The 26,705-nt window shown below is 42.1% G+C and overlaps 1 protein-coding gene across 1 annotated transcript in view; it reads right to left on the minus strand.

Moving 5' to 3' along the window:
- The window catches only part of MYCBP2 (MYC binding protein 2), a 273,159-nt gene extending 260,275 nt beyond the window's left edge, over positions 1-12,884 (minus strand). Inside the window, exon 1 of the mRNA XM_060129458.1 lies at positions 12,416-12,884. Within this exon, the coding sequence (XP_059985441.1) occupies positions 12,416-12,717 (302 nt within the window). The 5' untranslated portion in view covers positions 12,718-12,884. The remainder of the gene's footprint in view (positions 1-12,415) is intronic.
- Positions 12,885-26,705: the final 13,821 nt, after the last annotated feature.

Consider the following 26,705-nt stretch of genomic DNA (forward strand, 5'->3'; position numbering starts at 1 on the left):
ACAGGTTTGTGCCCCGGTCCGGCAAGATCCCACATGCCGCGGAGCAGCTGGGCCCGTGAGCTATGGCCGCTGAGCCTGCGCATCCGGAGCCTGTGGTCCGCAACGGGAGAGACCACAACAGTGAGAGGCCCGCCTACCGCAAAAAAAAAAAAAAAAAAACATAGATAGATCAAAAGTAAATGGACAGAAATAAATTCACCAGGCACACAGTAAGCCTAAGAAATCTGAACAGGCTATTTTAATATCAGATAAAGTAATTTCAAGACAAAGAGTCTTACTGGAGATAAAGAAACATGTATCATAATGAAATAAAAGAATAATTTATCAGGAGGTTTTAACAGTTATACAAATACATGTACATAATAGCAAAGCCCCAAATATATGAAGCTAAAACTGACAAAATTACAGGGACAAAGACAAATCCACAGTTACAATGGGATATTTTTAATACCCCTTTTCAGCAACTGACAGAACTAGACAAAAAATGAGTGTAGACACAAAAGAGCCAAACAACACTATCAACCAACTTTAACTACATGACATTAATAGAACTCTACATGCAAAAATGGCAGAACACATATTCTTTTCAAGTGCACGTGGTCTAATCACGAAGGTAGACCATATCCTGGGAGATAATGTGTATCTCAATAAATTTTAAAAGACTGAAATTATATAAAACGTCCATTGGAAAGTAATAATAATATACATTAAAAAATCAAATATATGAGGGTTAAATAAAATAATTCTAAGCAAGGCATGAATCAAAGATGAAATTACAAAGAAAATTAGAAAATATTTTAAGCTAAATGACAAAGAATATACTGAATATAAAAATTTGTGGGATGCAACTAAAGAAGTGCTTAGATGAAAATCCATCACTTTAAATACCTATATTAGAAGACAAGAAAAATCTAAAATCAATGACCTAAGATTCCATCTTAAAAAACTAAATAAGAAAAAACAGAGCAAAGTAAAAAAGAAGTAAATTATAATAAGAGGAAAGTCAATGAAATAGAAAATAAACCAATATTAGAGAAAATCAATAATGCCAAAAGTTGATTCTTTGAACTTATAAACAAAAATGACAAACTTCTAGCTAATCAAGGAAAAAAGAGAAAACAAACATGAAGAATGAAAAAAGGATTATCCCCACAGACCCCCACAGACATTAGAGGATAATAAAAAGAATGCTATGAACAACTTTATGCCAAAAATTTCAACAATTTAAATGAAAGGACAAATTTCTCAAAAAAAAAAAAGTTACTGAAATTCACATGAGAAATAACCAAAAAATCTGAATATCCCTGTATCTATTAAAGAAAATGAATCTGTCAAAAGCCTCCCTCAAAGAAAATTCTAGGACCAGATGGTACCCCTAGTGAGTTCTGTCAAATATTCAAGAAGAAATAAGACCAATCTCATGCAAACTTTTTAAAAATACAGACAAGATTACTAAACAACTGGTTTTCTGAAACAAGGACAACTATAATACCAAAACCTGACAAAGACATTACCAAAAAAAAGATTATAGACCAATGTCCTTCGTGAATATAAACCCCAAAATTCTTAACAAATAAAAGCAAATCAAAGTCAACAATACATCACATATGAGGTTTTATCCCAGGAATGCAAGGTTGACTTACCATTCAAAATTAATTAATTTAATTTTTCCTTTTATTCTCTTAATATATGATCATATTGATAAATGCAGAAAAAGCATTTGACAAAATTCAATACACATTTATGATAAAAACCATAAGCAAAATAGGAACAGTAAAGAACTTCCTCAAATTGGCAAAGGCCATCAAAATATCTACAGCTAATAGTGAAAGACAAAGAGACTACTTTGTCATTGTTTCTCCCTCACATTAGGAACAAGGAAGGATGCAACTTTCACCACTTCTATTCAACACTGAACAGAAGTAGAAAGGTTCTTGTCATTGGAATAAAGGTTGGGGGAGCACAGGGGTATCTGGAGATCAGAAAGAATGATGATATGATTTTACAGAACATCCCAGAGAATCTATAAAACAGTTAAAATTAATCCACAGCATTCACTACTGGTCACCTATTATACTACTAGCATTCACTTGCTTCAAATAAATTCTGGACAATGTTCCTGCAGAATTCTGGTTAGTCTCATTTCCTGGAGAAACTTTCCAGAGGAAGTAAAGTAGGACAAACTACAGCCTCCACCACTGGTTTCAGATGGTTTCAAGGCCAAAACTTATAGTCACAACCTCTTCTCTGCTAGTCATTCTGGATTCCCTTCATCTTTGGCTAGAATTTCCTGGTCCAGTTGGCTGATCCTGTGAGGTGGCCATCAGGCCTTTCTCATGTCCATTTACCATTCAAGTTGGAAAAGAAAGTACCAATAGACACCCAGTAGATCACCTGTGTGCCAAACTCCATGCTCCATTGCATAACGGCAGCCTCCTTCAGATGATCAGGTACATTAGCCCTGTCAAAATGGTGACTCCTTATCCTGGAAAAGAAGCACCAAATCCCACCGGTAGCAGTGTCTTAAAGTATAACAGGACTCTTACAGTGTCTCTGTTGAAAATGTTTCCCTTTGGAGAACCAGGACCTTTTAACCCCCAGTGCTCAGAGCTACAGAGATGGGAAGCATAAAGTCCCCAGTGGATCACTGACAGTGATGCTAAGTGGAGGCATCCCAATTTCCATGTGTTCTTCCTACTAGGAACACTGAAGGATAGGACCTTACGCTCATCATCAGTTGTGCCCTCAGAAGACTGTCTTACGGGGGCTTCCCTGGTGGCGCAGTGGTTGAGAGTCCGCCTGCCGATGCAGGGGACACGTGTCCCGGTCCGGGAGGATCCCACATGCCGCGGAGCGGCTGGGCCTGTGAGCCATGGCTGCTGAGCCTGCGCTCCGCAACGGGAGAGGCCACGACAGTGAGAGGCCCGCGTACCGCAAAAAAAAAAAAAAAAAAGACTGTCTTACTATCTATCGGGTCAGCAGCTTCTGGGCAGTTATGGTGCACAACAGGACAAATGTATCTGTGGGATTCATTTGCTATAAAGTGGGTCCCTTACTCTGAAATGATGTTATGTGGCACCCTGTGCTGATGGATCACTCTGTAAGCCCTCAAATATGGGCACTGACTGAGCCCCGGCAAGTTGCAAAGGGAAACTCATAACACAGAATATGCATCAAATCCAGTCAAAATGAATCACGGTCCTTTCCAAGGCACAAGGACTGGTGGGTATCCTTGAAGGAAAGTTAGTCTCTGCTATTGTCAGGCCGGACATTCACCAGTTCAGTTGCTAGATCAGCACTGATGAACATAAATCCATTACTGGGCCCTTGCATAGCCATCATCAGTAATTTTTCCATAACCCTTGTGGGTCAAATGGAATAACCTAACAGTAGAGCTTATTATGTAATGAGATCCAAATAATTAATAAGAATTTACATTCTAACAACTTAGTAGCCATTTGAAAAATTAATACACATAAACTTAAAAAAAATTTCTATCTCACCTTAAATAACCACCATTACTTAATAATAGGACACTGCACATTCTGAGTACTGCACAACTTCTCAAACTTGTGCAGATTAAACATGTCACCCTCCTCTTCTCTTCCACACTGATTTCTGTGCAGTGCTTTGTTGTATCACAGCAACAACCAAAAATTCAACTTTAAAAAGATATGACATCATCATGGGCTTCCCTGGTGGCACAGTGGTTGAGAGTCCACCTGCCAATGCAGGGGACACGGGTTCGTGACCCGGTCCGGGAAAATCCCACATGCCGCAGAGTGGCTGGGCCCGTGCGCCATGGCCGCTGAGCCTGCGCGTCCAGAGCCTGTGCTCCGCAATGGGAGAGGCCACAACAGTGAGAGGCCCACGTACCGCAAAAAAAAAAAGATATGACATCATCAAAAGGAATGCAACAGGATCTAATGTAGAAACCGTGAACTACCTCAAGTTAGTAGTTTGTGACAGACATTTCTGTGTTTCCTTTAAAATTCTGAAATATCTCATGGTATTCTTGTGTGTCTGCTGGGGTGTTTGGGGGTGCCTCAGTGCAGTCTGGGAATCAATCTGTGTGTGCACACGTGCGTGTGTATATCGGCACCGCAGTCTCTCTCCTCCCTCAGCAGACCCAGCACGTCTCAGTAGGCTTTGTTGTGACTTAACTCTAGTTAGTTATTGGTTTGGTGATAGACAGCAGGGGAGAGGAGAATAGATGGGGGTAGCAGGGGCAGCATAATCTTCAAGTAACTACCCTCTAGCCAGGAAAAGAAGGTCACTTCTGTAGGCTCAGAGGGTTCAGAGGAATTTGGGGTTTCAAGGTTTTCCAGTGCATCAACTCAGACGTCCCATCTTAAAAGCCAGGGTCTCATTCCTTCCTAACCAGAGGACAGACACGCTGGCTTAGCAGACTTGCTGAGAAATCAACCTGCCCTGGAGCTCTGCTACCCTTGAAATTAAATCTTGGGCCTAATCCTTAGCTTTTTCTTTCCTCCTACTGCAGAAGATGAGTTTCTTTACATGATACCGAAGAAAGAAATTACCTAACTTTCTCATTTTGCCCCCAATTACCTTCAGCCTTTCATTGTCTTTCTCCAATCTATGTCACTCACCAAATAGCCATCTGACTACACCGTCCGTATAATTAATAACTTCCCTAAATGTCTCAAAAGCCTAAGACACTGTACCCACAAATACTTTCTCTTCTACAGGAATGCCATTCCAATTTGCCACCACTGAAAGTTTTAACAGGTGCACAGCTACAGTGCATGCAAAGGGTTATCAGTATCAGTGCTCCATCTACACCAGTAGCGGGGTTCTTACTGCTAGCCAGCCAGCAGATAATCTAGCTCCAAAATTCAATTTTGAAGACTACTTCCTCAGACCACTGCTGATACCACAACTGTCTTGGAAGAAAAAAGACTCTGAAATGAAGATCTGCACAACCGAAGTACTGGGGAATGCCCTCCAAATCAACGCCTGTGGGAGAGTAAAGGAAGTGAGACTAAACAGAGGAAGGAGTTGAATTGAAATGCAGTCACAGGAAGGCCTCAGCCAATCCATGGGGAGCTCTGGAGTTGTGATGGATCTTCAAAGTTGTCCTACCTTAGGGCAAAAGGGCCAGGCATTCACACCCCCACACAGAATAGGCATTGGATGCAGGCTGATCCTGAAGAAAACGCAAGACTTTGAGGAAAGCAGGTCTGTTGGCTCACAGCAATGCCTGGAGAGACTCAGTTGCAATCAGTTTTAGCTGCCAATATTCTCAATGGCTGGGGGAACTTGTAACTGAACGGAGGGACATGGGTGATGAACTAGAGAAACCACCACACCACTGCTAGACTATTATACCAAACGGGCTAATGAGGGGAGAAAATGAATCATTTACCCTGCTTTCTTAGGAGGAACTAAGTTTACCACCAGTTGATAAGGGAAAACTCTTCTTTGCAGAAGAGCATCAGCTACTAAATTCTATTTTAACGAAATATAAAAATCATCATTTTGAAGCCCCTAATGAAATTATTGACTCAGTCAAGGATTATCAAAAGATGCTAAAACCGTTAGGTGGAAGATATTCACAGTGTGCCAAAGTTATTACCCATGATTACCTGCCTAATGCAAATGGAAGAAGCATACATTTACAGAAGAGAGACCTAGTGGGTACCATCTCATCCAAGTAATTCAAGTAACTAGACTGAGCATTATTAAACAATGAGACAACCTGAAAACCTCTGGATGGGATGCAATGTGCAGTAGTCAGCATTATATACAAAATATTCTTGCCAAAAAATGTTTAACAGAAACCTATTGAAGTTTTAAAGCCTAACTTCCATTTATAGGAAATATGGGGATAGATGACATAAAGGGGGACAGTATCTGGGGTCCTGTCCTTAAGGAGCTAGTTTTATAAGACATTCTAGAAAAAGTAAAATATTAGTGACAGAAAACTGGTCTGTGGTGGCCAGTGACTAGGGGTAGGAAAAGGGCGTTAACTAAAGAAACTTTTTAGAATGATGGAAATATTCTATACTTGACTGTGATGGTTCGGAGACTCTTCAAATGGACACTTAAAAAGGGTGAATTTTATTATATGTAAATTAAACCTTGATTAACCTGTCCCCTCCCCCCAAAACCTGAATATTTAATCTATTCTTGAATGAAAAAGTGAGACTATTCTGACGATTTTTTTAAAATAAATACCTTAAAATGCAAAACTATTTTTAAATTAACATTTTTATTTTCTTTTTAAGCCCAAAGGCAAGATCTTCTTTTATCTTGATCTAGGAAATGAATTCATTTCGTATTTCTACCTGCTAATATGCCAACAGAGCAATTTTTGCCTTAAAATGTGTTTATATAGGATTCCATAGATGTAACAGCTAGATGAAGCAAATTACTACCTATCCACAAATATACTGATTCGATCCTATATCACTTACTAAAACACTCCTACAATAATGTCTCTTCATAGCTCAAAACTGTCAGTGTCTCCTGAATAAAATCTAACTCTTACCCAGCAGTTCAAGCTGCCATACCCTCTGACCAAAGCCTCCACTTCCAGAATGAATTCCCATTGTTCTCCCTCATAACACCTACATTCTAGCTCTAACAGAATTCTTACCATTACCTACACACAAACTGTGCTTTCTCACCTCTTGCTCATGCTTTTGTACCAGCTCAGAATGCCATCCCTTGGTCACAATAGGCTATGCTTTCTTAGTCATTTCATTTAACACTTTTGTAAGTACCTGCCTTTGCACCTTTCACACCCATCCAGACAATAAACTCAACTAGAAACTGTCTTACAAATCTTTATAATGCCAATGGTTAGCACCAAGTATTAATCCCGGAATCTTTGATGGATTAACCTCTTCTAACCGAAATTCCATGCATCTGAAGGATGGGCTCAAATAGCATTTCTAACAAGAAAGAGATAAAGAAGCTGAAGGAAGTAAGTGGGTTTAGCTTGGAGAAGAAAAGCCATTTCCCATTTTAACCACAGTCCCCTCTATTGTTTCCACTAACGCTGTTCTTCTACCACTTCAGCCCAGATACCCTGACTGTCTTTATCTCCCAGTCTATCAGTTCCCTCCTGGCATCACTTTCCTTTTTACCATATGTTCAATCTTTGTCACCAAAAACCTTCACTTTCTTTTTTTCTTAGACCTCCAGGCACACTTCAACCTTGAATCAACTAGCAGTTTTTTTCATTTCTCTTCTGAGTGGAAAAGCTTACAACATCATGCTGACTGGAATTTTAAATATGTGATTTTAATAATAATAACAGTAGTAGTAGTAGTAGTAGTAATACGACGACCACCAACAACAGCAGCTAACATTTAATGAGCACTTAACAATGTTCAGGCACAATGTCCTTTCAATAGCCCTATAAGGATACAAGTAAAGAAACAGACATGGAAATGCTAATTAACTTACCCATTTTAAGACAGAAAAAAGCAGAACTGAAATACTAAGACGGTCTGACTCCAGAGCAGATTTAGCCACCATGCTATGGTTCTTCCCAAATGCAATCAATGCTGTACTACCATTCCCACTAAGAACTGATCAAACATTCTTTTATTCATTTCCTAACAATCCCTTTCCTCAAGCAAATGTTCCAACTTTGATTCATTCCTACAAAAATATATTTATTCAGTCACTGAATAAATGAAATAGTTATTCCCACATTCAACACAGTCATTGAGACCAAAACATAAAAGAATAAGACATGATCTCTGCCTTCTCTTTAAGTCCCCAAACTCCATCTGCCCCTTCACTCTCAGCAGAAATCATTAATTAATATTTATTAGCACTTAATGTGCCAAGCACTTTACATATACAGATTCATTCAATCTACAATACGATCCTCATTATTATTATTCCCATTCTACATAGAAGAAAACTGAGGCATAAAGAAAAGCAAAACAAAACAAGTGGGACTACATCAAACTAAAAAGCTTCTGCACAGCAAAGGAAAGCAACAAAAATGAAATGGCAACCTACCAAATGGGAGAAAATACTCGCAAACCATATACTACTGGTAAGGAGTCAGTATCTAAAATTAAGAACTCACACACCACAATATCAAAAAACAACAAAAAACAAACAAAAGAACACAAACAATCCAATTCAGAAAATGGAAACAGGCTCTGAATAAACATTTTTCCAAAAAAAGATACATGAATGGCCAACAGGTACATGAAAAGATGCTCAACATCACTAATCACTAGGAAAATGCAAATCAAAACAATGAAATATCACTTTACACTGTTAGAATGACTATTATCAAAAAGACAAGAAATAAAAAGTACTGGCAAGGATATGGAGAAAAGGGAACTCTTATGGACTGTTGGTGGGGATGTAAATTGATGCAGCCACTACGGAAAACAATAGGGAGGATCTTCAAAAAATTAAAAATAGAACTACCATATGATCCAGAAATTTCACTTCTGAGAATATACTCAAAGGAAACGAAAACACTAACTTGAAAAGATATCTGCACCCCTATGCTCACTGCAGCATTATTTACAATACCCAAGAAGCCACCTAAATGTCCACTGATGGATGAATAAAGAAGGTATGATATATATAATAAATGGGATATTATTCAGCCATAAAAAAGAGGGAAATCTTGCCATTTGCAACACCAAGAATTGATCTTGAGGGCATTATGGTAAGTGAAATAAGTCAGACAGAGAAAGACAAATATACCATATGATCTCACTTATAAGTGAAATCTAAAAAAAAAAAAAAACACAAAACTGAACTCATAGATACAGAGGAGAGATTCATGTTTGCCAGATGCAGGGGGTGGGAGATGGGCAAAATGGGCAAAGGGAGTTGAAAGGTACAAAGAAAAACTTCCAGTTATAAAATAAATAAGTCATGGGGATGTAATGTACAGCATGGTGACTATAGTTAATAATACTAGACTGTATATTTGAAAGTTGCTAAGAGAGTAGATCTTAAAAGCTCTCACCTCAAGAAAAAAAAACTTTCAACTATGTGTGATGATGGATGTTAACTTGACTTTATGTGGTAGTCATTTCTCAAAATATGGAATGGTTATGTTGTACACCTACAACTGATAGAATGGTATATGCCAATTATATCTCAAAAATATTTTTAAGCAAAAAACTGAGGTATAGGAGTTATGTAATGCACCCAAGGTCACACAGCTAAAAAGTGGCAAAGCCAGGATCTAAAACCAGTCCAGCTTCAGAATCCAAGCATTCACTGCAAGGCCATCAAAGTCACTGATACCATTAGGCTGCCATCCCTTAACTTCTCTACCTACACCTAAAACATAATCCACAGTAATTAATTTATTCAACACTGACTGATAACTCACTCGCCTTGTTTTCATTCCTTGAACACAACCTTGTTTCTGCGTCAGAAACATTCTAGAACACCATTCCTCTAGTTCTGCCTTCCAATCATTATGACTCAACTTAAATGCCAACTCACAAAGAGACCCATCCTGACCACCCTACCTAAAATACACCCCCAGCCCCCGCCAACTACAAATCATCTATCACGTGCAACTGGGTTCATTCCCTTCATGGTTACTTATCACTACCTGAAATGATCAGTTGCTTATTTCTCCCCATTGGAGTGGAAGTTCCAAACAGAGTAGAGACCTAGTCTATCCTGCTCACTGTTACAGCTTCAGCACCTAAAACAGTGCCTGGCACACAGTAGGCACTGGTTATTTACAGAACAGATGCCAAAAATTGTGCTAGACACTGGGATTACCAAAACGAATAGGATACAGTTCTTAATAAACTCCTAGTCTTTAGATTTATCCTCCCCTTCTATATTAAAGGATGACTAGCTCCTAACGTTTTTTTTAGTGGCTAACCTCTCCAACTGTCATGTTAAACCTGTCCCCGAGATCTCCCTTAGACTTCTCACCATCATTTAGCCCCTCTCTAACTTCTTTAATTTCTCCTTCTCCACTTACTGAATGTTTCCCACCCACCCTCCCATACTCAAATATCCTTCCCTCAACCATCTCCCCATTACCCCAAAATATCCCATTGACTCCGCAGCCACAGCTCTCTTCCACAGAATCTTGACCACTTCCTCAAAAGTCATCAGCGACCTGGAAAGTGTTCTCACTTTCTTCAACATTTATCCCTGTCGAGGACTTTCAATCCACTTTCTTAGGACCGGAGGTGCCACTGTCCCACAGTTCTCTTAATTTTTTAAATCCTTTTTCAGCTTCCTTCACTGTCTCCTTTCTCTCACAGCTTTAAACTTGATTCTCACTAGAATTTCACCCTCTATTCTTGCTCCATTCTCTGTCTCTGAAACATTTCATCTTCTCCTCTAACTCAACTACAAATAATTACATACAAATAATTACATCATTCATTCAGAACCGAAATCCCAGCTCCAATTTCCCCATTCATAGTTAATAAGAAATGTGACTGAATTCTTAAGCAAACCCTCAATAAAGAATAGCTGCAGGCCAAGACTTAGAAAAAATAATGTGAAGTATAATAAACAATCATGTTCTGAACGAGCACTAGAAGGCAATATCACACAACTTAAGGCTCGTTTCCATTAGTACTTCTTGAAATACAGTACTTGAATTAATTCTTCACTAATTTTAATTGACAGCTTGTACAAAAATTGACCAAAGACTAAAAATCATTCATAGACTTTATATATGTGGTTAATCTATATTAATTTTGTCTAAAACTGTTTATACAGTTCTAAATACACAGAAACTGTATTATTACACAAGTATAGTAGTACAGAGTTAAAACAGGGAACATACCAGTCACAAATTATTGCATAAGTCTGGAAACAACATACAAAATAAATTCAAATTCTTTGAGAGGAGTTTGTAAAGATGTACCTATGGTGCCATAATATACAGACTCACAGTTCTAAATGATACCTAATCATTAGAGCAAACTGTCTATTGAGATTTTTGTGCTATTTTCAAAAGCATCAGCAAGAAACAGACGTGCCATTGTGGCCTTCAGTTTACATAGCAAAGGGTAGTTAGTTACACACATTTTTATCAGTATGATAAAACTACTCAAGTTCCAATCCTGTAAACAATTATACACACGAGAAGAGTGGTTTACCCAGAAAACGTGTGAAGAAAGCTCCATCTTTACAACTCTCTGCAGTGGATAAGAGCCACAGTACATACTGGTCAACCACAAACACCTGACTCACAGCCTAGCCCCTCTCACAATGAGAGAAAATGGCATCTGGTTATTACCGAACAAACTACATATTCAATAAATACAGTAAACTGTAACTTATTTGACAAAATCCTACTATGCTTTCCCTATGTATTGCAAGAAGGTGTGAGAAAAAAAAAGATGAAGCCAACTCCCAATTACCACTGCCAAAGGTAAGCTGGTGAAACAAGTCAGTCACCATCCTTCAAGGTATGTGGCATGTAAGAGCATGGAAAGGAAAACAACAGGAGAGCCTTAAGCAAAAAGACACCCACATTTTAAGAAAATGAAAGTGGTTTAACATCTCCTCCATCGCGGGAGCTGAAGGTGCACCAAGCCTAGGAAGAGATCTAGGAGCCACTCAAATTTTCCAGTTGGTGTCAGTTGATCACTACACCAGCTGTCATATTTTGAAGTTCTTCAGGTTTCCCCTTTTCCCCATAAACCACCCTCCTGCACTCTAAAGCCGAAAAGTGGCAGAGGAAATAGAACAGAAGATGAAGGGAAATGGCCGATGGGACAACAGAACACAAGCACTGCTGCAACCACATCTCTAGAGGACCAAAAGGTCCACTTATCAAAGTACAGCTCTAAAAATTTGTATCAGACAGCTTTCACAGCCACCTAAACCTCCAACTGCAGCCCTTTCGCATAAATCTCTTAAATTGAAACCCCATGCCTTATCCTACAGGCTGATTATCTAAAACTCATCCCATATATATGACATTATCCTTAACCGATACCATCACCCCCCTCAGTGAAAGGCAGATTTTTTTTTAAGGGAGGCGGAGAGGTGAGGATGGAATGTCATGAAGGGGTGGGGGGAGGGGTTATGAGAAATACGTGCAAATACCATTGCGGCAGAGACACTGGGAACAACACTTCCCTCATCGCTCTTGCAAATTCTCTTGGTGCATTACCCTCTGCTCATCCCTCCTCCTTCTTCAACAATACACATACACGTGTCATAACCGACCCGCACCACCACCATTTCTAGCATTACAAGCCCCCCTCCCACCCCTACAAAGACAGTTACACACACTTACAACAGAAACTGCCGCCACCGCACCCTCCTATCTCAATAAGTGATTCTACCACCTAGCATCAAGCGCTTGCTGAAAGACAGCTCAGTAAATACGTATGTAGACAGACAGACACACACACACGGGCGCACATGCAGCATGTGGCGCAACGAAGGGCACCCGGACACGCACCTGGAGGCCGGGTGTCCAGCGCTGCTACCCCCCTGGTCCCTGTCACTGAGCGCAGCTGTGTAAATCCTCCGGTAGCGGTCGGCCAGGGCCCGGCCTGACAGCAGCAGCTGGTAGTGACCCCGGGAGTCCGCGGCCGGCAGCCCGAGCCCCAGCCCCGTGGCCGCCAAGGAGCCCTCCGAAACCGGCATGAACAGCGCCCCCGGCGCCGGGGAAGAAGAGATGGTGGCGGCAGGGAAGAATCCGTCCCCGCCGGCCCCCGAAGAGGCGGCGGCGGGAGAGGCTGTCGCTGCGCACATCATCATCCTCGCAGCCGCCGCCGCCTCGTCCCCGCGGGACGGGCAGGCAGACACGCGCGCGCACACACAGCCCTTTTCCAACGACGACGGCTCCGGCGGCGGCCTCTCGCTCCGCAGCAGGGAGACTACAAAGACAGAGACCTCCTCCTCCTCCTCCTCCTCCCCCCCGCGCTGCCCTCACCACTACTGGGGCCGCTCATCTAACCTCGCCACCCCGGGAGTATGAGGAGGAGGCGGTGCCGCCGCTGCTGCTGCTGCTGCCGCCGCCGCCGCCGCCGCCACCGCTGCCACCGCCTGAGCCACCCGCAATGGGAAGCTGCCGGCCGCACTGGGCATGCGCCCCTCCTCGCACATGCTCAGTCACTTCGGCCCCGCTCCCTCCCCACCCCCTCTCCGCTACCACTCCCTCTGCCTCAGGCCTCTGGGCGTGAGGCCTGAGAGTCAGGCCGGATCTGAAAGAAGGCCGCTTCTCCGGGTTTTACTAGCAACTTGAGGAAGAGTAAGGAAAGTGCTGGGGAGGCTGTCAGCTACAACCAGTCGGCTTCAGGTACTGGGTTCCCTCCAGGTGGGAGAACTGGGACCTGAAAGATAGAGGCCCCCGTGCCCACCGCCAGAGGTTGACGGTACGCACTCCTGCTACCGTTCCCCAAAGTGTGTGCTGCCAGCGGAAGATGTACTGTGAATGGCGCTGGTGGAACTCAGAATTCTAGGCAGAGGAGCCCCGGCGAATTAGAAGTCCCTTTGGCGATCTTAGTTTGGAATTTTTATCATTAGGATTTAAGTCTGTTTAAAATAGTTTTTCCTTACGAAAGACAGGGAGTAATTTAGCGCATTCTTTTTTTTTTTTTTTCTGTGAAAGTAGAATTCCCAGGTATGAGAGTATTCACAAGTCAGAGGCATTCCAAAATTCTTGTTTGTAACGTTTATGTCAGCGATAAATCTTAATGCAACAGTACTTTTCTTAAATATTCTTTTTTTTTTTGACTCCACGCTCACCCTAAGACAGTGGTCTTAGGGTGACCTTGACAGTGGTCACTTTATGGCTTATCTTTTTCCTCCCTGACTTACATTACTAAAGATAATTCTTGAATATGACCTGAAACTAGTTGTGACTGACTGTGTAACATCTGAAAATGCCATATCTATCAAAGATCTTATCATTGTTATCCATAAAAATGTAATATTTGCTGAGTCCCCTGTTCCAAGCTATTCTACCAGCTCCTTCTAAGTAAATGCCGTAGAAATGTATGCGCCAGTGCACCCTGATTCCTAGTAAGTTTTATCCTTTTGATTCTGAATTTGAAGAGTTTGCCCAATAGTCCTGGCAAAATCATTTTTAAGTCCTATCATCCCAGTGCTATATCCTTTATATACTTACTGGCTCTTAAGCCTCTTTAAATGTCCTGCTTTAGGGGAAAAAAAAAATCAAGCCCTGTTTACTGTTTAGAGAAGTACAAACAAGGAGTGGGGAAGTAAATTAAACTAATTCTACTTTTTGCGGGGAGAGAGTGCTGAAGGAGTGCATTTATCTGGGGCTTTGAATAATAAATGGATGTCATTTTTATTTTAAAAAGTTGTCTTTTTTAAAGACAAGGAAACTTGTTTCCCCAACTATCTTATAAGCTCCTTCAGAGCTTGTTGTTTATCTTGGTGTCTTCCTCAGCCCCTGTCTAGAACCTCCTGTATGGTAGATAGCCAGTAAGTATTTGGTGGGCGGAATTCCTATCCTCATGCTTCAGCACAGTTACACACCTGTGTCGAAGAGAAACCGCCCCGCCCCCGCTCCCCCTCCCCCTCCCCCAACTCCGGGAGGAGAGCCAATACACGGGTATGGAGGCCGCTAAAGGATGGTGGAGTTAAAGGCCCGAACTCTTAGCAGCTCTAAGGGCTGTAGCTGTTGCAGGAGCCAGAGAGGCCCCCAAAAGGAGGAGGGGTTTGGATCCTGACTCTGATACTTGTATGTCTTTGGGCAAGTTTCATCCTCTGAAAAATGGTCAGAATAATACTTCTGTGGACTGTGGACTGTGGGAGGGCTTCAAGCGTCTAGGACAGCCACCTTGTCACACGGCTTTTCACAGATGGTTACACACAAAGCAAAACATGAGGACTGGAATGATGCTTGTGTCTGTTCCCCCATCACGTTCCCAACTCCTAGCACAGACTCTTGCCCTAAGCAGGAGGGAAGTAGATACTGGTTGAATGAATGAATATGTCAATGAATAAATGTTGCCGGCACAGAGAAACATTTCCAGCTCAGGCTTAGGTGGTGGCATGTGCAGTCATTGCCCGTTTAGAGTTTCTAGTGGACACTGACCTGGAGCACTTGTCTCCCCAAGTCCCCCCTTACCCAGTCCTGAATTCCCCTTTGGTCCTTTCGATACCCTTCAGTCCCAGAGAGGCCCCTTCCCGAGTCTCCTGGGTACACACAAAACCCGGTAGCTGGATAAATTTCTAAGGAACCCGTTGTCATTGAGGGGCGCAACTAGGCGTGCGCAGAGTCGCACACATGCTCACTTAGGTATCCGAGGGTGGCGTTTCTGTTGCGGTTGGCAGCGTTTCCTTCCACGGCAGCGGTAGCGGCCGCTTTACTCTAAACTGTAGCCAATGCAGCGTTTTTTCTCCTCCTCCTCCTCTTCCTGCCTCCGCACTGTGCGCTCCCGGGTCACTGCGACTGCTACTCCTCTGCTTTGGCAGCTGGGCACCTTGGAAGGCTCCGGGGGGTGGCAGGGCATGGGGCGCAAGACGGGAAGGAGAGGGCGCTTGGACTCACCCTTGATTCCACTGTCCAGGCGACTTGAAGGAGAGGGTGGTCCCCAAGGCAAGTCGCGAGGGTCACCTGAACCACCGCTGCAAACGGGAGAAGTGGATTTCTCGAAATGTGCAAAAGCAAGCGTCCCCTGCCGCCAATACTGCGCGCACTACTGCAGAATGCCTTGTGTTGGGCAGGGGGGCAGGGGGCTCTTATTATTCAGAGAAATGTGCAGAATGAAGAAATATATAGAGGCCTTTGCTTTTGTTTTTCCGGCCACACTGAGCGCGGCTCCAGTACTTTCCGCGCTGCCATCTTAGCTTTATCTTCTGGCCGGGCTGGGTGTGTGTGCGCGTTCGTGTTGGGAGGGAGGGCAGTTGGCGTGGAGGAGAGTGGCGGGAGCATTGGGCGGGTTGGGTGTCAGAATTGGCTAGACAGGAGTTGAGGACACAGTCACCCTCAAATAATAACATTGAACTACGGCAAATCCTGACTTGGCCCATTTTATTAGTGAAACACATGCATAGTATTTTTTAGTCTTTGTGGTTGATATCATGCTCATTTCTCAAAAGCATCTCTCTTATCTATGACCATATAAGACCATGGCTTCATCTTTTATCCCTATGATCACAGATTTTGCCGCTCTTCTCCACTTGAAATTGCAAACCTGGGACTACAATTTTCTGAACTCTTATCAGATTTACATTTTTTCTACTCTATCTTTAGTTTTTTTTTTTTAAAGGAAGCCAGCAGCACTGGTGTAGCAAATAACAGGCAGAAACCATAAAGTGTTTGTAAGAGGACAATGACTGATATTGTTAGTTTCATTTAAAAGGTTAATATTGTACTAATGCTACACAAGACTACAAACACAGGAAGCATGTACATTATCAGAAACATCAAGACTGCTGAAAATGTGATCAAAGTCAAGAGTCTGAGTTTGTTTCCCGGATTTGTACAATAATGCATGTAAAAAACAAAATTGGTGGCCAAGAGCATCTTAAAACAAGCTTGGTCGCTGAGAACAATTTGGAAGGAAAAAAATGCTCCAGCTTCACTCTTCAGTAGCCGCTTTCTAAGGACCACAGGGTTCTGCTTTCTTGACAAATGTGATGTATTGCACTTTAAAATGAAATATATTTCATATATTTAATACTGCAAACTGAACAGAAAATGTCAACATGGCAATTTAAATTCTTTTAAACAAAAATTACATATAGGATCACCTAGATACCTTGACCTCTTCCTTTAAACAACTATTTTCAGAGCCTTGGAAGAGTCAGTAATTTGTAGGCATGAAGAGTTAATGATTTTTCCTTTTTATTCATATTAGTTTTAAAAGATACAAATTTTATGTGCAAATTTTCCTACAAATAAAAATTTCAGATTCTAGGGGCCCTGAGTTAAATTTTTCTCCCTGAAAAATTATTCTAAAATATCTGTTAATGAGAATATTCTTTGAAGTATGTAAATTCAATAACATATACTTGAATGCAAATCACAGTTTTAAAAATCTCATTGTTGTGATGTGTTTTAGCCCAGAAGAAGCTTTCACAACTGATACAGAAAGTCATATAAAGTATAACTCTGGGTGCTTTGCGACCGCCTGGAGGGGTGGGATAGGGAGGTTGGGAGGGAGGGAGACACAAGAGGGAAGAGATATGGGAACATATGTATATGTATAACTGATTCACTTTGTTATAAAGCAGGAACTAACACACCATTGTAAAGCAATTATACCCCAATAAAGATGTTTAAAAAAGTATAACTCTAAAAGAGAGAAATGTAAGAACCACAAATTTTAATCTTGAAAACTTCAATATAGTTTATACGTTATTAGGTTGGTCTTTATTACTAAGGTTAAATAGTTTAATAATTAAATCATATTTCCTCAAACCCTAAAGGACTATTGAAATTTTTATATAGAATAGCAATTTTACAATGTCTAAGTTTCCTTGAAATATATTATTTTTAATAGGGTTCTTGGCTAATCCAGCTATCAGGATATATCTAAATGGCTCTAAACTGATTATACTAGGCATGCTCTTATTTTTAAGACATTTAGCCTCCCTCAGGCTAAGTTTTCTCATCAGTAAAATGAAGGTAATAATAGCACCTACTTCATTAGATTCTTTGAGAATTAAGTTAAATAATATGTATGAAGGACTTGCTTAGCACATTTTCTGGCAGGCAATAATTATTATTATTATGTGTGGTGCTTTATTTGAGGTGTGTCCCAATCTTATGCTAGAGGAAGTAACAAAATAGTTATACAGTTTGAGTTTTATACACTTGGATTTAGAAGTTTGTTTTTTTACAGAGTTCTCTCCACAAATACAGATTTACTATATCTTGATATGACAAGAAGAATAGAATCTTAAGGCTATTCATTTCCCTAAAATACCCTTGGATGATTTGTTACTTCAACAGAACATATTGCTTACTTTCATAAATTCAGTGAGTTTTTGGAATTTTAACTGATGGCTATATTTTTGACACGTAATAGTCAAAACATTATAGTTTCTTCTCAAGTGGCTGGTGGCACTGGTACACTTCTAGGGTCAAATATAATAAATCATCCATGGCTCACATCCTCTGTTAATTTATCTGTAATTAACATCAAAATCTTAGTCCCACCTAGTTCAACTTCCTGTTTTGATCAGTATTTTTACTTTTATATTTTGAAAGTAAAAAGGAATTGATTTGCTAGTTCTTCATAAATCATTCTCTTAAAAATATTTTGCTCCTTCCTTATCATGTCAGGTTTTTTTAATATCTTTATTGGATTATATAATTGCTTTACAATGTTGCATTAGTTCCTGCGGTACAACAAAGCTATATGGATACATATATCACCATATCCCCTCCCTCTTGAGCCTATCATGTCAGGTTTGTCCTCAGACTGGGCCAGAAGCTGTCTAAAAAGTTTTTAGAACATGTATTTCATGAAAAATAGTTCATGCTTTTCCTAAATTAATTTGTGGTGAGTAACGCTATTTTCTTAGTTCAGATCGAATAATCTTATCTGTATGATGTCAGATGTTGGGAACTATATTATTTATGTGGTGGAGCAAAGACAACAGTGCTTCCTGAGAAAAGCTGTGGCTTCCCTGCAGGTACTCCTAAAGTCCATCTCCACATGCATGTGGGATGGCGTGGCAGTAATTTGCTTGTTTGCTCTTGAGTCCATTCCTTTCCATTTCCCTGTCCTGCTCTGTACAACAAGGGAATGAGCCCCGCAAACTTCATTTTCCAGGCTCTGTTGCCAGCTAGCCTGTGCGATGAGATGGGTGATTGGAAAGTCGGAAGGAGGAGAAACTGTGCCTCTCCCATCCCCCACCCTCCCTGCTCTATTTTGGGCAGCATCTCCTCTGTGATTCCAGCTTCTCCTCTACAGCTTCTCCTTCCATGATCCAGCTCCAGCCAGGTACCCGCTGTTGCAGAAACTGTTCTCACTGGGCAGCCCCAGATCCTGGAATCTTGTAACAGTATCTCCTCCTTCGGGATCTCCAACCCTAGGGATTAAGAGTAGCTTCCTGCTGATATTAATCCTTGAGATATCTCCGTCCCTTCTTTGGCTTTTCAGCTCCTTCAGTACCCTTGCATTTAGTTCCCCATATTCAGTCCCCTCTCTTAAAGACCTGGCATGCACTTGTTTGTTTTCCTGATTGGACTTGGAGTGAGGCAGATAGTCTCCCATCCACATAATAGACCTGAATTGGCTCCTCAGCGAAATGATGGCATGTCATCATCTTTCATTTGGTCTTTAAAGCTTGTAGATCTGACCTCAATTAGCAAAACAGAAACCTACTTTGAAAACAGTATTGACTGACTCACTGCACCCATTCCAAATCCCCTTCGTCCATGCCTGCCTCTGCTCTAGAGACAGGAAATAATGAAGTATTCTCTCTGTGAGACTCCTACATCTTAGGTTGGCTTTGGGACACAATTCAGGCCAGCAGGATGAAGGGAAATCTTCTGGTACTGCTCTCTTGTCTTTCTCTCTTTCCACCTCAAAGGTGGTCAGAATGGCTGATGTTTGTAGCCATGAGATGAGAGGTATGAGATAAATGCCAAGGGCATCACTGACATCATCCTTGGCATTGTGGAACCATTGAACAAAGTTTCAAACTTATTTTTATGATGGGGGGAACCCTTCCTTGCTTTTCAAGTCAAACATCAAAAAGTTCACTGAATTGTATTTTATGTCATTCCGTTTGCGTTTATTAATGATTTCTACAGGTGTGCCTCTCAGGTATCCTCCAGGTCTGAGGCACTTATTCCACCCAGCTGCTGGAAGTATTGACTGCTAGCTGATCACAGCTAAGCCCCTTCTCATAAGTTACTCTTGACCTCTTGACCTTAGGGAGCTGTCCGAGATTCCAAGGTTCCAGCCCCTCCCCAGGGAGATCCCGCATCCGTTAATTGCTCAATGTGGTATACAAAGACCTGGCCTTCTGACCATACTTCAGGATGACTCTGAGGAGCCATGCTAGCTCAGAACTCTGCATTAGCTAAGGCCTTTGTTCCAATTGCATTGCATCAATTTCTCTTTCTCACCTGCTTTCCTCCCTCATTCATAGGCAGTATTGTTGAAAGGACTTATCGATAAACTTTCTTCACACAAGTCTCCATCTCTGAGTCTGTTTCCTAGGAAGCCTGACCTGTCAGTTGGTATGGATAGTGGTCCGAAGAAGCAAACTCTAAAATGGGATTTCGGAGGTGGATCATCCGCTGGTTGGGTGGCAATGAGGACCCCATCTGTGGTGGACAGTTTCTAAGGTGACCCCATGATCTCTGTCTCCTAATATCCCTGCCCTTGTATAAATCTCTCCCCTTGTGTGTGTGTAGGACCTGAAAATTCCTTTCAACCAATAGAATATGGCACGGTGACAGGATGTACATGATTACATGTGTGTGACTAAGTTACATAATATTACAACTCCCATCTTGCTGAGACCCTCTCTTTTTTGCTGACTTTGAAGACTCAAGCTACCATGTTGTGAGCCACTGTATGGAGAGGTCCACATGGCAGGGGGCTGATGGTAGACTCTGGCCAACAGCCAGCAAGGACTGAGTCTTTCAGTCCAGCAGCCTATAAGGAGCCTAATTCTGCCAAAAACTGAATGTGGGAGTGGTTCCTTTCCCAGCTGAGTCTTAGATGAGACTGTAGCCCTAGCTGACACCTTGATTACAGCCTTGCAGAGGACAGAGCTAAGCCGTGATAATAATGTGTGCCATTTAAGCCCCTAAGTTTGTGGTAATATGGCACTGTAGAAAGACAATGAAATGCTGAGTTAGGGGCCCAGTGGTCTGAGGCATGCCAGATACCTCCTACAAAGTAAAGCGTAGGTTATCACATCTTGCACTTGCTACACAAGGGAGGGACAACACCTGCTAGGCTTCTCTGAGTTCTGCAGGTAAAATGTTTACTTGAGAATATTTAATGACACATTTCCTGAATGACACATATGGCTGCCAGTTTTAAATGGTGCCCAGAGCAGAAAAGGGTTCTGCATCATCTCTTAAGTGTGGGGCAAGCACTTGGAACATACAGCATGACAGAGTGTACGATATTAATGTATTAGTGGTGGGGAAAGATGCTGTGGAATGAATGGAAAGTTTCAATGGGAAAATCACAAAGAGAAATCCAAGGGTTCTGGAGCAAGGCCACGTATGTGATCTTTAGAATAAAAAATCATAAACTATTGAAAAATAGCTCCTGGCACCCTATTTGGGCCAGGATAATGACAGAGCACCTCGCCATGAGATGTCAGGTGGCTAGAACTGCCCAACAGGAGCTAGGTTTTGTCAGATCCACCAACTTATAAGGTCCAGTGGGCCCAGTAAAAACCTATGGTAAGATGGAGGTGATATACCCAGGACTGGGCATGAACGGGGCCAGAGAACAAGTAAGCTGCATGAGTGTGTGGCCAGATGTCATCAACCATTATTGCACTGGTACCTGCCTCTAAGCTCAGACATATGGCTGCATGGGACCGAGGGGTCCCTTATGATTGATGTAGAAGAGGAAAAAGGCTGAGCTTGGTTCAAGCATAAGATGACTTGGTAAGTAAGTGCAAGTTGACATGAACTGCTGCTATACTATGATCTGATAGATAATGATGAGGTAAAATCCTCCCAGTGGTTCAAACTTCATGCATTGCACATAGTCATCCATTTTGCATATAAGGAGAAGTGGCCTGAAGTAAGAATATGTAAGACTAATGGGTAGAATAGCCATGGTGCAGAGATGGAGGCTATGTGTGGTGGCAAGGATGGAGGTTACGCAAGGAACTTACAGGGAGGGCTCTCCCTTAACAATGCTGATCTAGCTGCTGCAGAATGTGCAATTTGCCAGCAAGATTAAGCACAATATTTCAAGGAAACCAACCAGCCACTTGCTGGATAGTTGATTACATTCTACCCTGGAAGGGTCAGTGATTCAACTTGCCTGGGACTGATGCATATTTTGGTATGGATTTACACTCCCTGCCCACACTGGCCAGTGCCATTATCTGAAGGCTTGCAGAGTTCTGTTTCACAGATATGGGATCCTGAAAAGATTGTCTCACACCAAGGTGCCCACTTTATAGTAAATGGTATATGTCTGTGTTAGACTGAATAATGATGCCCCTCCAAAATTGTCCACCTTATAATCCTCAAAACCTGTGAATACGTTACAGTACAAAGGGGTGTTGCAGATGTGATTAAATTAAGGATCTTCAGATGAGAAGAGCATTCTGGATTATCCAGGTGGGACTAATAGAATCACAAGAGCTCTTACAAGGGGGAAGCAAGAGAGTCCCAGTGAGAGAAGGAAATGTGTCAGTGGCAGCAGAGTCAGAGAAGAGGTGATGGCAAAAGCAGAGAAGAGAGAGAAAAAGAAATTTGAAGATGCTATGCTGCTGGCTTTGATGGTGGAAGGAGGGCTGTGAGCCAAGAAATGCATATGACCTCTAGAAGCTGGAAAAGGAAAGGAAACAAATCCTTCCGCAGAGCCTCAAGAAGAAATAGAGCCCAGCTGACACCTTGATTTTTAGGACTTCTGTCCACCAAAAGTATAAGATAATAAATTTGGTTTGTTTTAATCCAGTACATTTGTTACAGCAGCAAAAGGAAACCAATACACTATCCATGGATCCACTTATCCTATCATATAAAATGCCATCCAGAACCTGCTGTTAATATCAATAGAATGATGGTGTGGTCTTTCGAAGGTGAAGTTGGGGCATAAGCTGCACATAATGTACTTTAACAGCTATTGCATGGTGCTGTGTCCCCAGTAGATAGAATCTATGAGTTCAGGAACCCAGAGCAGAAGCAGTAGTGGCCCTACTCCCAGTAACCCCTTAGAGAATATATGCTTTCTGTCCTGCTTGGGCTCTGTAGCTCTAGAGCTCCTGGTTCCCAAAGATGTAATACTTCCGCAAGAAGGCTCAGTAAGAGCCCTGTTGGACTTGGGTTGCTCTTAGTCATTTCAGGCTCCTTGGTCCAGGAGACTAGCAGACCAAGAAAGGAGTCCCTATGCTGGCAGGAGTAACTGACCCCTGTCATCGGGAATAGATAGGGCTGCTGTTGCACATGGGAGCAGGGAAGAGTATGTATAGGTGAGCCATGGGTGTGTCTCTTGGTACTCCTAACAAAGTTTTGATGTTAAATGAGCAAGTACAGTCCCCATGGCCCAAGAAGGGCATGGTGACTAGGACCTCAGGGATGAGTATGTGGGTGGTCCTACCAGGTGGTCCACCTAGACTAGCAGAGATTCTAGCTGAAGTTAAGGCAGTCTAGGACAGATGTGGAGGGTCATTATGAATTTCAGTTGTAGCACTGAGACCAGCAGTAACAAGGTCTGTGGCTCACCCCACTTATCTTCCAATTTTAGGTTTCCACAGGAAAAAAAAAGACTATCCAGAATTGTGGATATGGGGTGAACTCTCTAGAGAAGCAAGTGACTCTGAGCAATGCTGCAGGTGGACTGTCTTAGATACTATAAGGTTCTTGCCCAGATTCATTGCCCCTTCGGGATTGAGTCACTTATTTCCCAGTGGTCAGAAGTGTTGGCGGCTGACAACTCACAGCTGCGCTCTTCTCTGAGAATTGGGCTCAGAAGTCAGTGGAGGGTTGCTGCCTGGACCATGGTTATGTTATGTCCCCTCCCTAAGGTGCAGTTTGCATCAAATGACTTAACATTGTGGTGGTACAAGGGTCTATCCCAATTGCCTTAATTTGGGTACAACGCTAAGGGCATCTCAATTTCAGGTTCTTTGTAGGTTTGGCTGAAGCATCTCTTTTTAACTGATCTCTGTTCAACTTCTCCCTTTACCGAATCCTGCTTCCCTCATTTCTTTACAGGTTTTGTTTCTTAGTGTACTCCATAATAAACTTCTGCATGCAAGCTTTCATTTCAGAGCTGGTTTCCTGGGAAACTTAAACCAAGACAATTACTATATTAGAAGACATAAAATGTGTCCTTGTATTTGCTTGAAATATTGATGACATTATTCATGACATCATGCCATGTTCCAAATCTGATTTTACAATTAAGTACTCATAAAAACAGGTTTTACTGTTCTTTTCCTTTTTATTAATAAAAGTTGCATAATTGATCACAATTCCCCTTACATTCGGCTACTGCAAAACAGTAAACATAGTATTTGCTCCAGTCCTTTCTCTCAAGTTCTGAAAAAAAAACTGTAAAAAAGGTTTGTAGCAAATGGAAGCAAAAATTCATCTTTATTATAATAATGGCTAAGTGAGAGGACAGACCTCAACGTAAAGCCAAAGAAGCTCTGTTCTCTGAACCCCAGATGTTAACAGTTTTAGCCACACACTCCCTTTAAAACTGGCAGGGCAGTCCTCATTATGCTATTGGGAAGAGAGCGCGTGCTCCCTGAAGGCACCTAACTCCCAATTGGATGAAAAGAGGAAGGGGCCAAGCTATAAACACCTATGTATTTCTGCTTCCTAACTCAACAGTGAGATAAGGCACTGCACCTCCCCCATTCATCGTTCATCCATCTTCTGTCATGGTTGCTCCTCCTGGTGATAGATGTAGCTGGGCACCAGGAACAAAGGATATTAGGCAGTTGTTGTAGTTCAGCATGACCCGCTGAGGGCCTCAACTAAGGCAGTCAGCACGGAGGGGAGAGGATCATTCAAGACGTAAGACCCATAGGAAAAAAGTGATCTAACGTGAAGGGCGAGGGAAATGGAGGATCCTAATGTCACTCCCAAATTCTGTGTGGACAGTGGTGTCATTCATTGAAATGGAATCCAGGGAAAGAAGGCTGTTTCAGGATGGGAGATGAAAAGTGCTGTTTACCTTCTCTGTTTCTGGCTCTGAAGATAATTTGAGAGAATGTTTTTAGACAGTGCGATCACCCCCCAACTTATACACATTCCTCTGCCATTGATTTTTGGCTTACCCCGACCTATTCTCTACACAGCTGTCATCTTTGAAAATTGTATCATATGCAATGAGATATTATCCAGCAATAGAAAGGAATACATGCTACCACGTGGATGAACCTTGAAAGTACTATGCTAAACGAAAGAAGCCAGACAAAAAAGGCCACGTATTGTGTGGTTCCATTTATGTGTAGCATTCAGAATATGCAAAGCCATTGAAACAGAAAGTAGATTTGTGTTTGCCAGTGGCTGGGGAAGTGGGGGATGGAGAGGGACTGCTGGTGGGTATGGGATTTTTTTTGGGGGGGGCTGGGGAATGTGATGAAATTGTTCTAGAATTAGATAGTATAGATGATTGCACAACTTTGAATATACTAAAAACTATTGAATTTTATACTTTAAAAGGTGGAATTTTATGGAATGTAAATTATTTTTTAATGAAACTTATTTTTTAAATCTGCTGAAAATCCGTCAGTGATTTTGTATTAGAGTAATTAAAGCTAGCTGCCCCAACAGGCAAACCTCGTGAACTGCTTGTTCTTTCTACCCCCAGAGCCATTCTCCTCCCTTCACTGACCTGCTTTTGCGCCTGGAGGCTAGGACCTGGGCTCCCTTGAGGCTGCATTCTGATTGGGCTTGGCCAGTGGGGATACCCTCTCAGGAGACTGAAGCACAGGAGAAGAGGAGGCCAGGATAGTTTTTTCCCCCCCGGCTCTCCCCCTTCTTCTGGCAGTGGCTGTATCGCGTCATGACTAGAGTTCCTGCTGGGCTCCTCCTCCTTGGCGCCAGCTCCCAGGGCTCTGATAACTCTTTTCCTCTCTGCCCCTTCAGTTCTAGGAATGAAACAGCTTCCTGCCTCCCGTGTTTCTTCCCTGACCCTGCCCACACCTCTGAAAGGATTTCCTTCATTAAAGTCTCTTCATTTGAACCATCTGGGGTGATTTGTTTTCTGACAGAATTCTGATCGATACTCCCCAAAACTTGATGGATTAGGACAGTAAAAGCTTACTCCTCGCACACTTGATACAAGTCAGATAGCCCTCTTTCATCTTGGAGCTTTGCCATCTGGACCATGTGGCCTCCAGCACAAGGCAGGAAAAGAATGAATTGGAAGATCGTAGGGGCTGCTATCAAGGGCCAGCCCTGGAAGTGGCTTACATCCATTCCACCCACATTCTTTGCTGAGAACAAGTCACAGGGCCACAAGCTAACTGTGAGGGAGGCTGGGATTAGTGGTGTGGTGAACATGTGACATTATCTCTGGATAGAATTACAAAATCGCCTTCGGGTTTAAATGGACTCTTTAGCAGGACGTAAAAAATACACCACCATCAGGGCCCAGCCCATCTTACTACCTTTATGGCTGCTAGTGCCCCACGCTGTGCTTTGCACAAGCTGTTTCCTCTGCTTGAGTTTCTATTCTCCCTCTTCTCTACCTGGCTGCACTTCAAAACTCGGCTCAATAATTAACTCCTTCAGGAAACTTACCCTGACCCTTCTTAAGACTGATTTAACTACCAGGTCTCTGTACTACCACAGTGCCAGGAAAACAACTCCATCATAATGTTTATCATTTTGTGTTATTTCATTCATTTCTTGTCAGTTGAACTGTGACTCTCTTGAAGGCATGGATTGTATTTCATTTCTACCTTTTCCAGTATCTCTCATGTAGTCACTATACAAATAATTATTTTAGTTAGTTGTTCTTAGCAGAGTCAGCATCTAGAGAGCATTTTGAAAATTTGTAGAAGTGTCTTTGGTTGTCATAATAACCAGGACACTACTGACATTTCGGGCAGAGGCTAGAGATAATGAACATCCTGCATTATACAGG

Source organism: Lagenorhynchus albirostris, chromosome 18 (genome assembly GCF_949774975.1).
Source record: "Lagenorhynchus albirostris chromosome 18, mLagAlb1.1, whole genome shotgun sequence".
NCBI lineage: Eukaryota > Metazoa > Chordata > Mammalia > Artiodactyla > Delphinidae > Lagenorhynchus > Lagenorhynchus albirostris.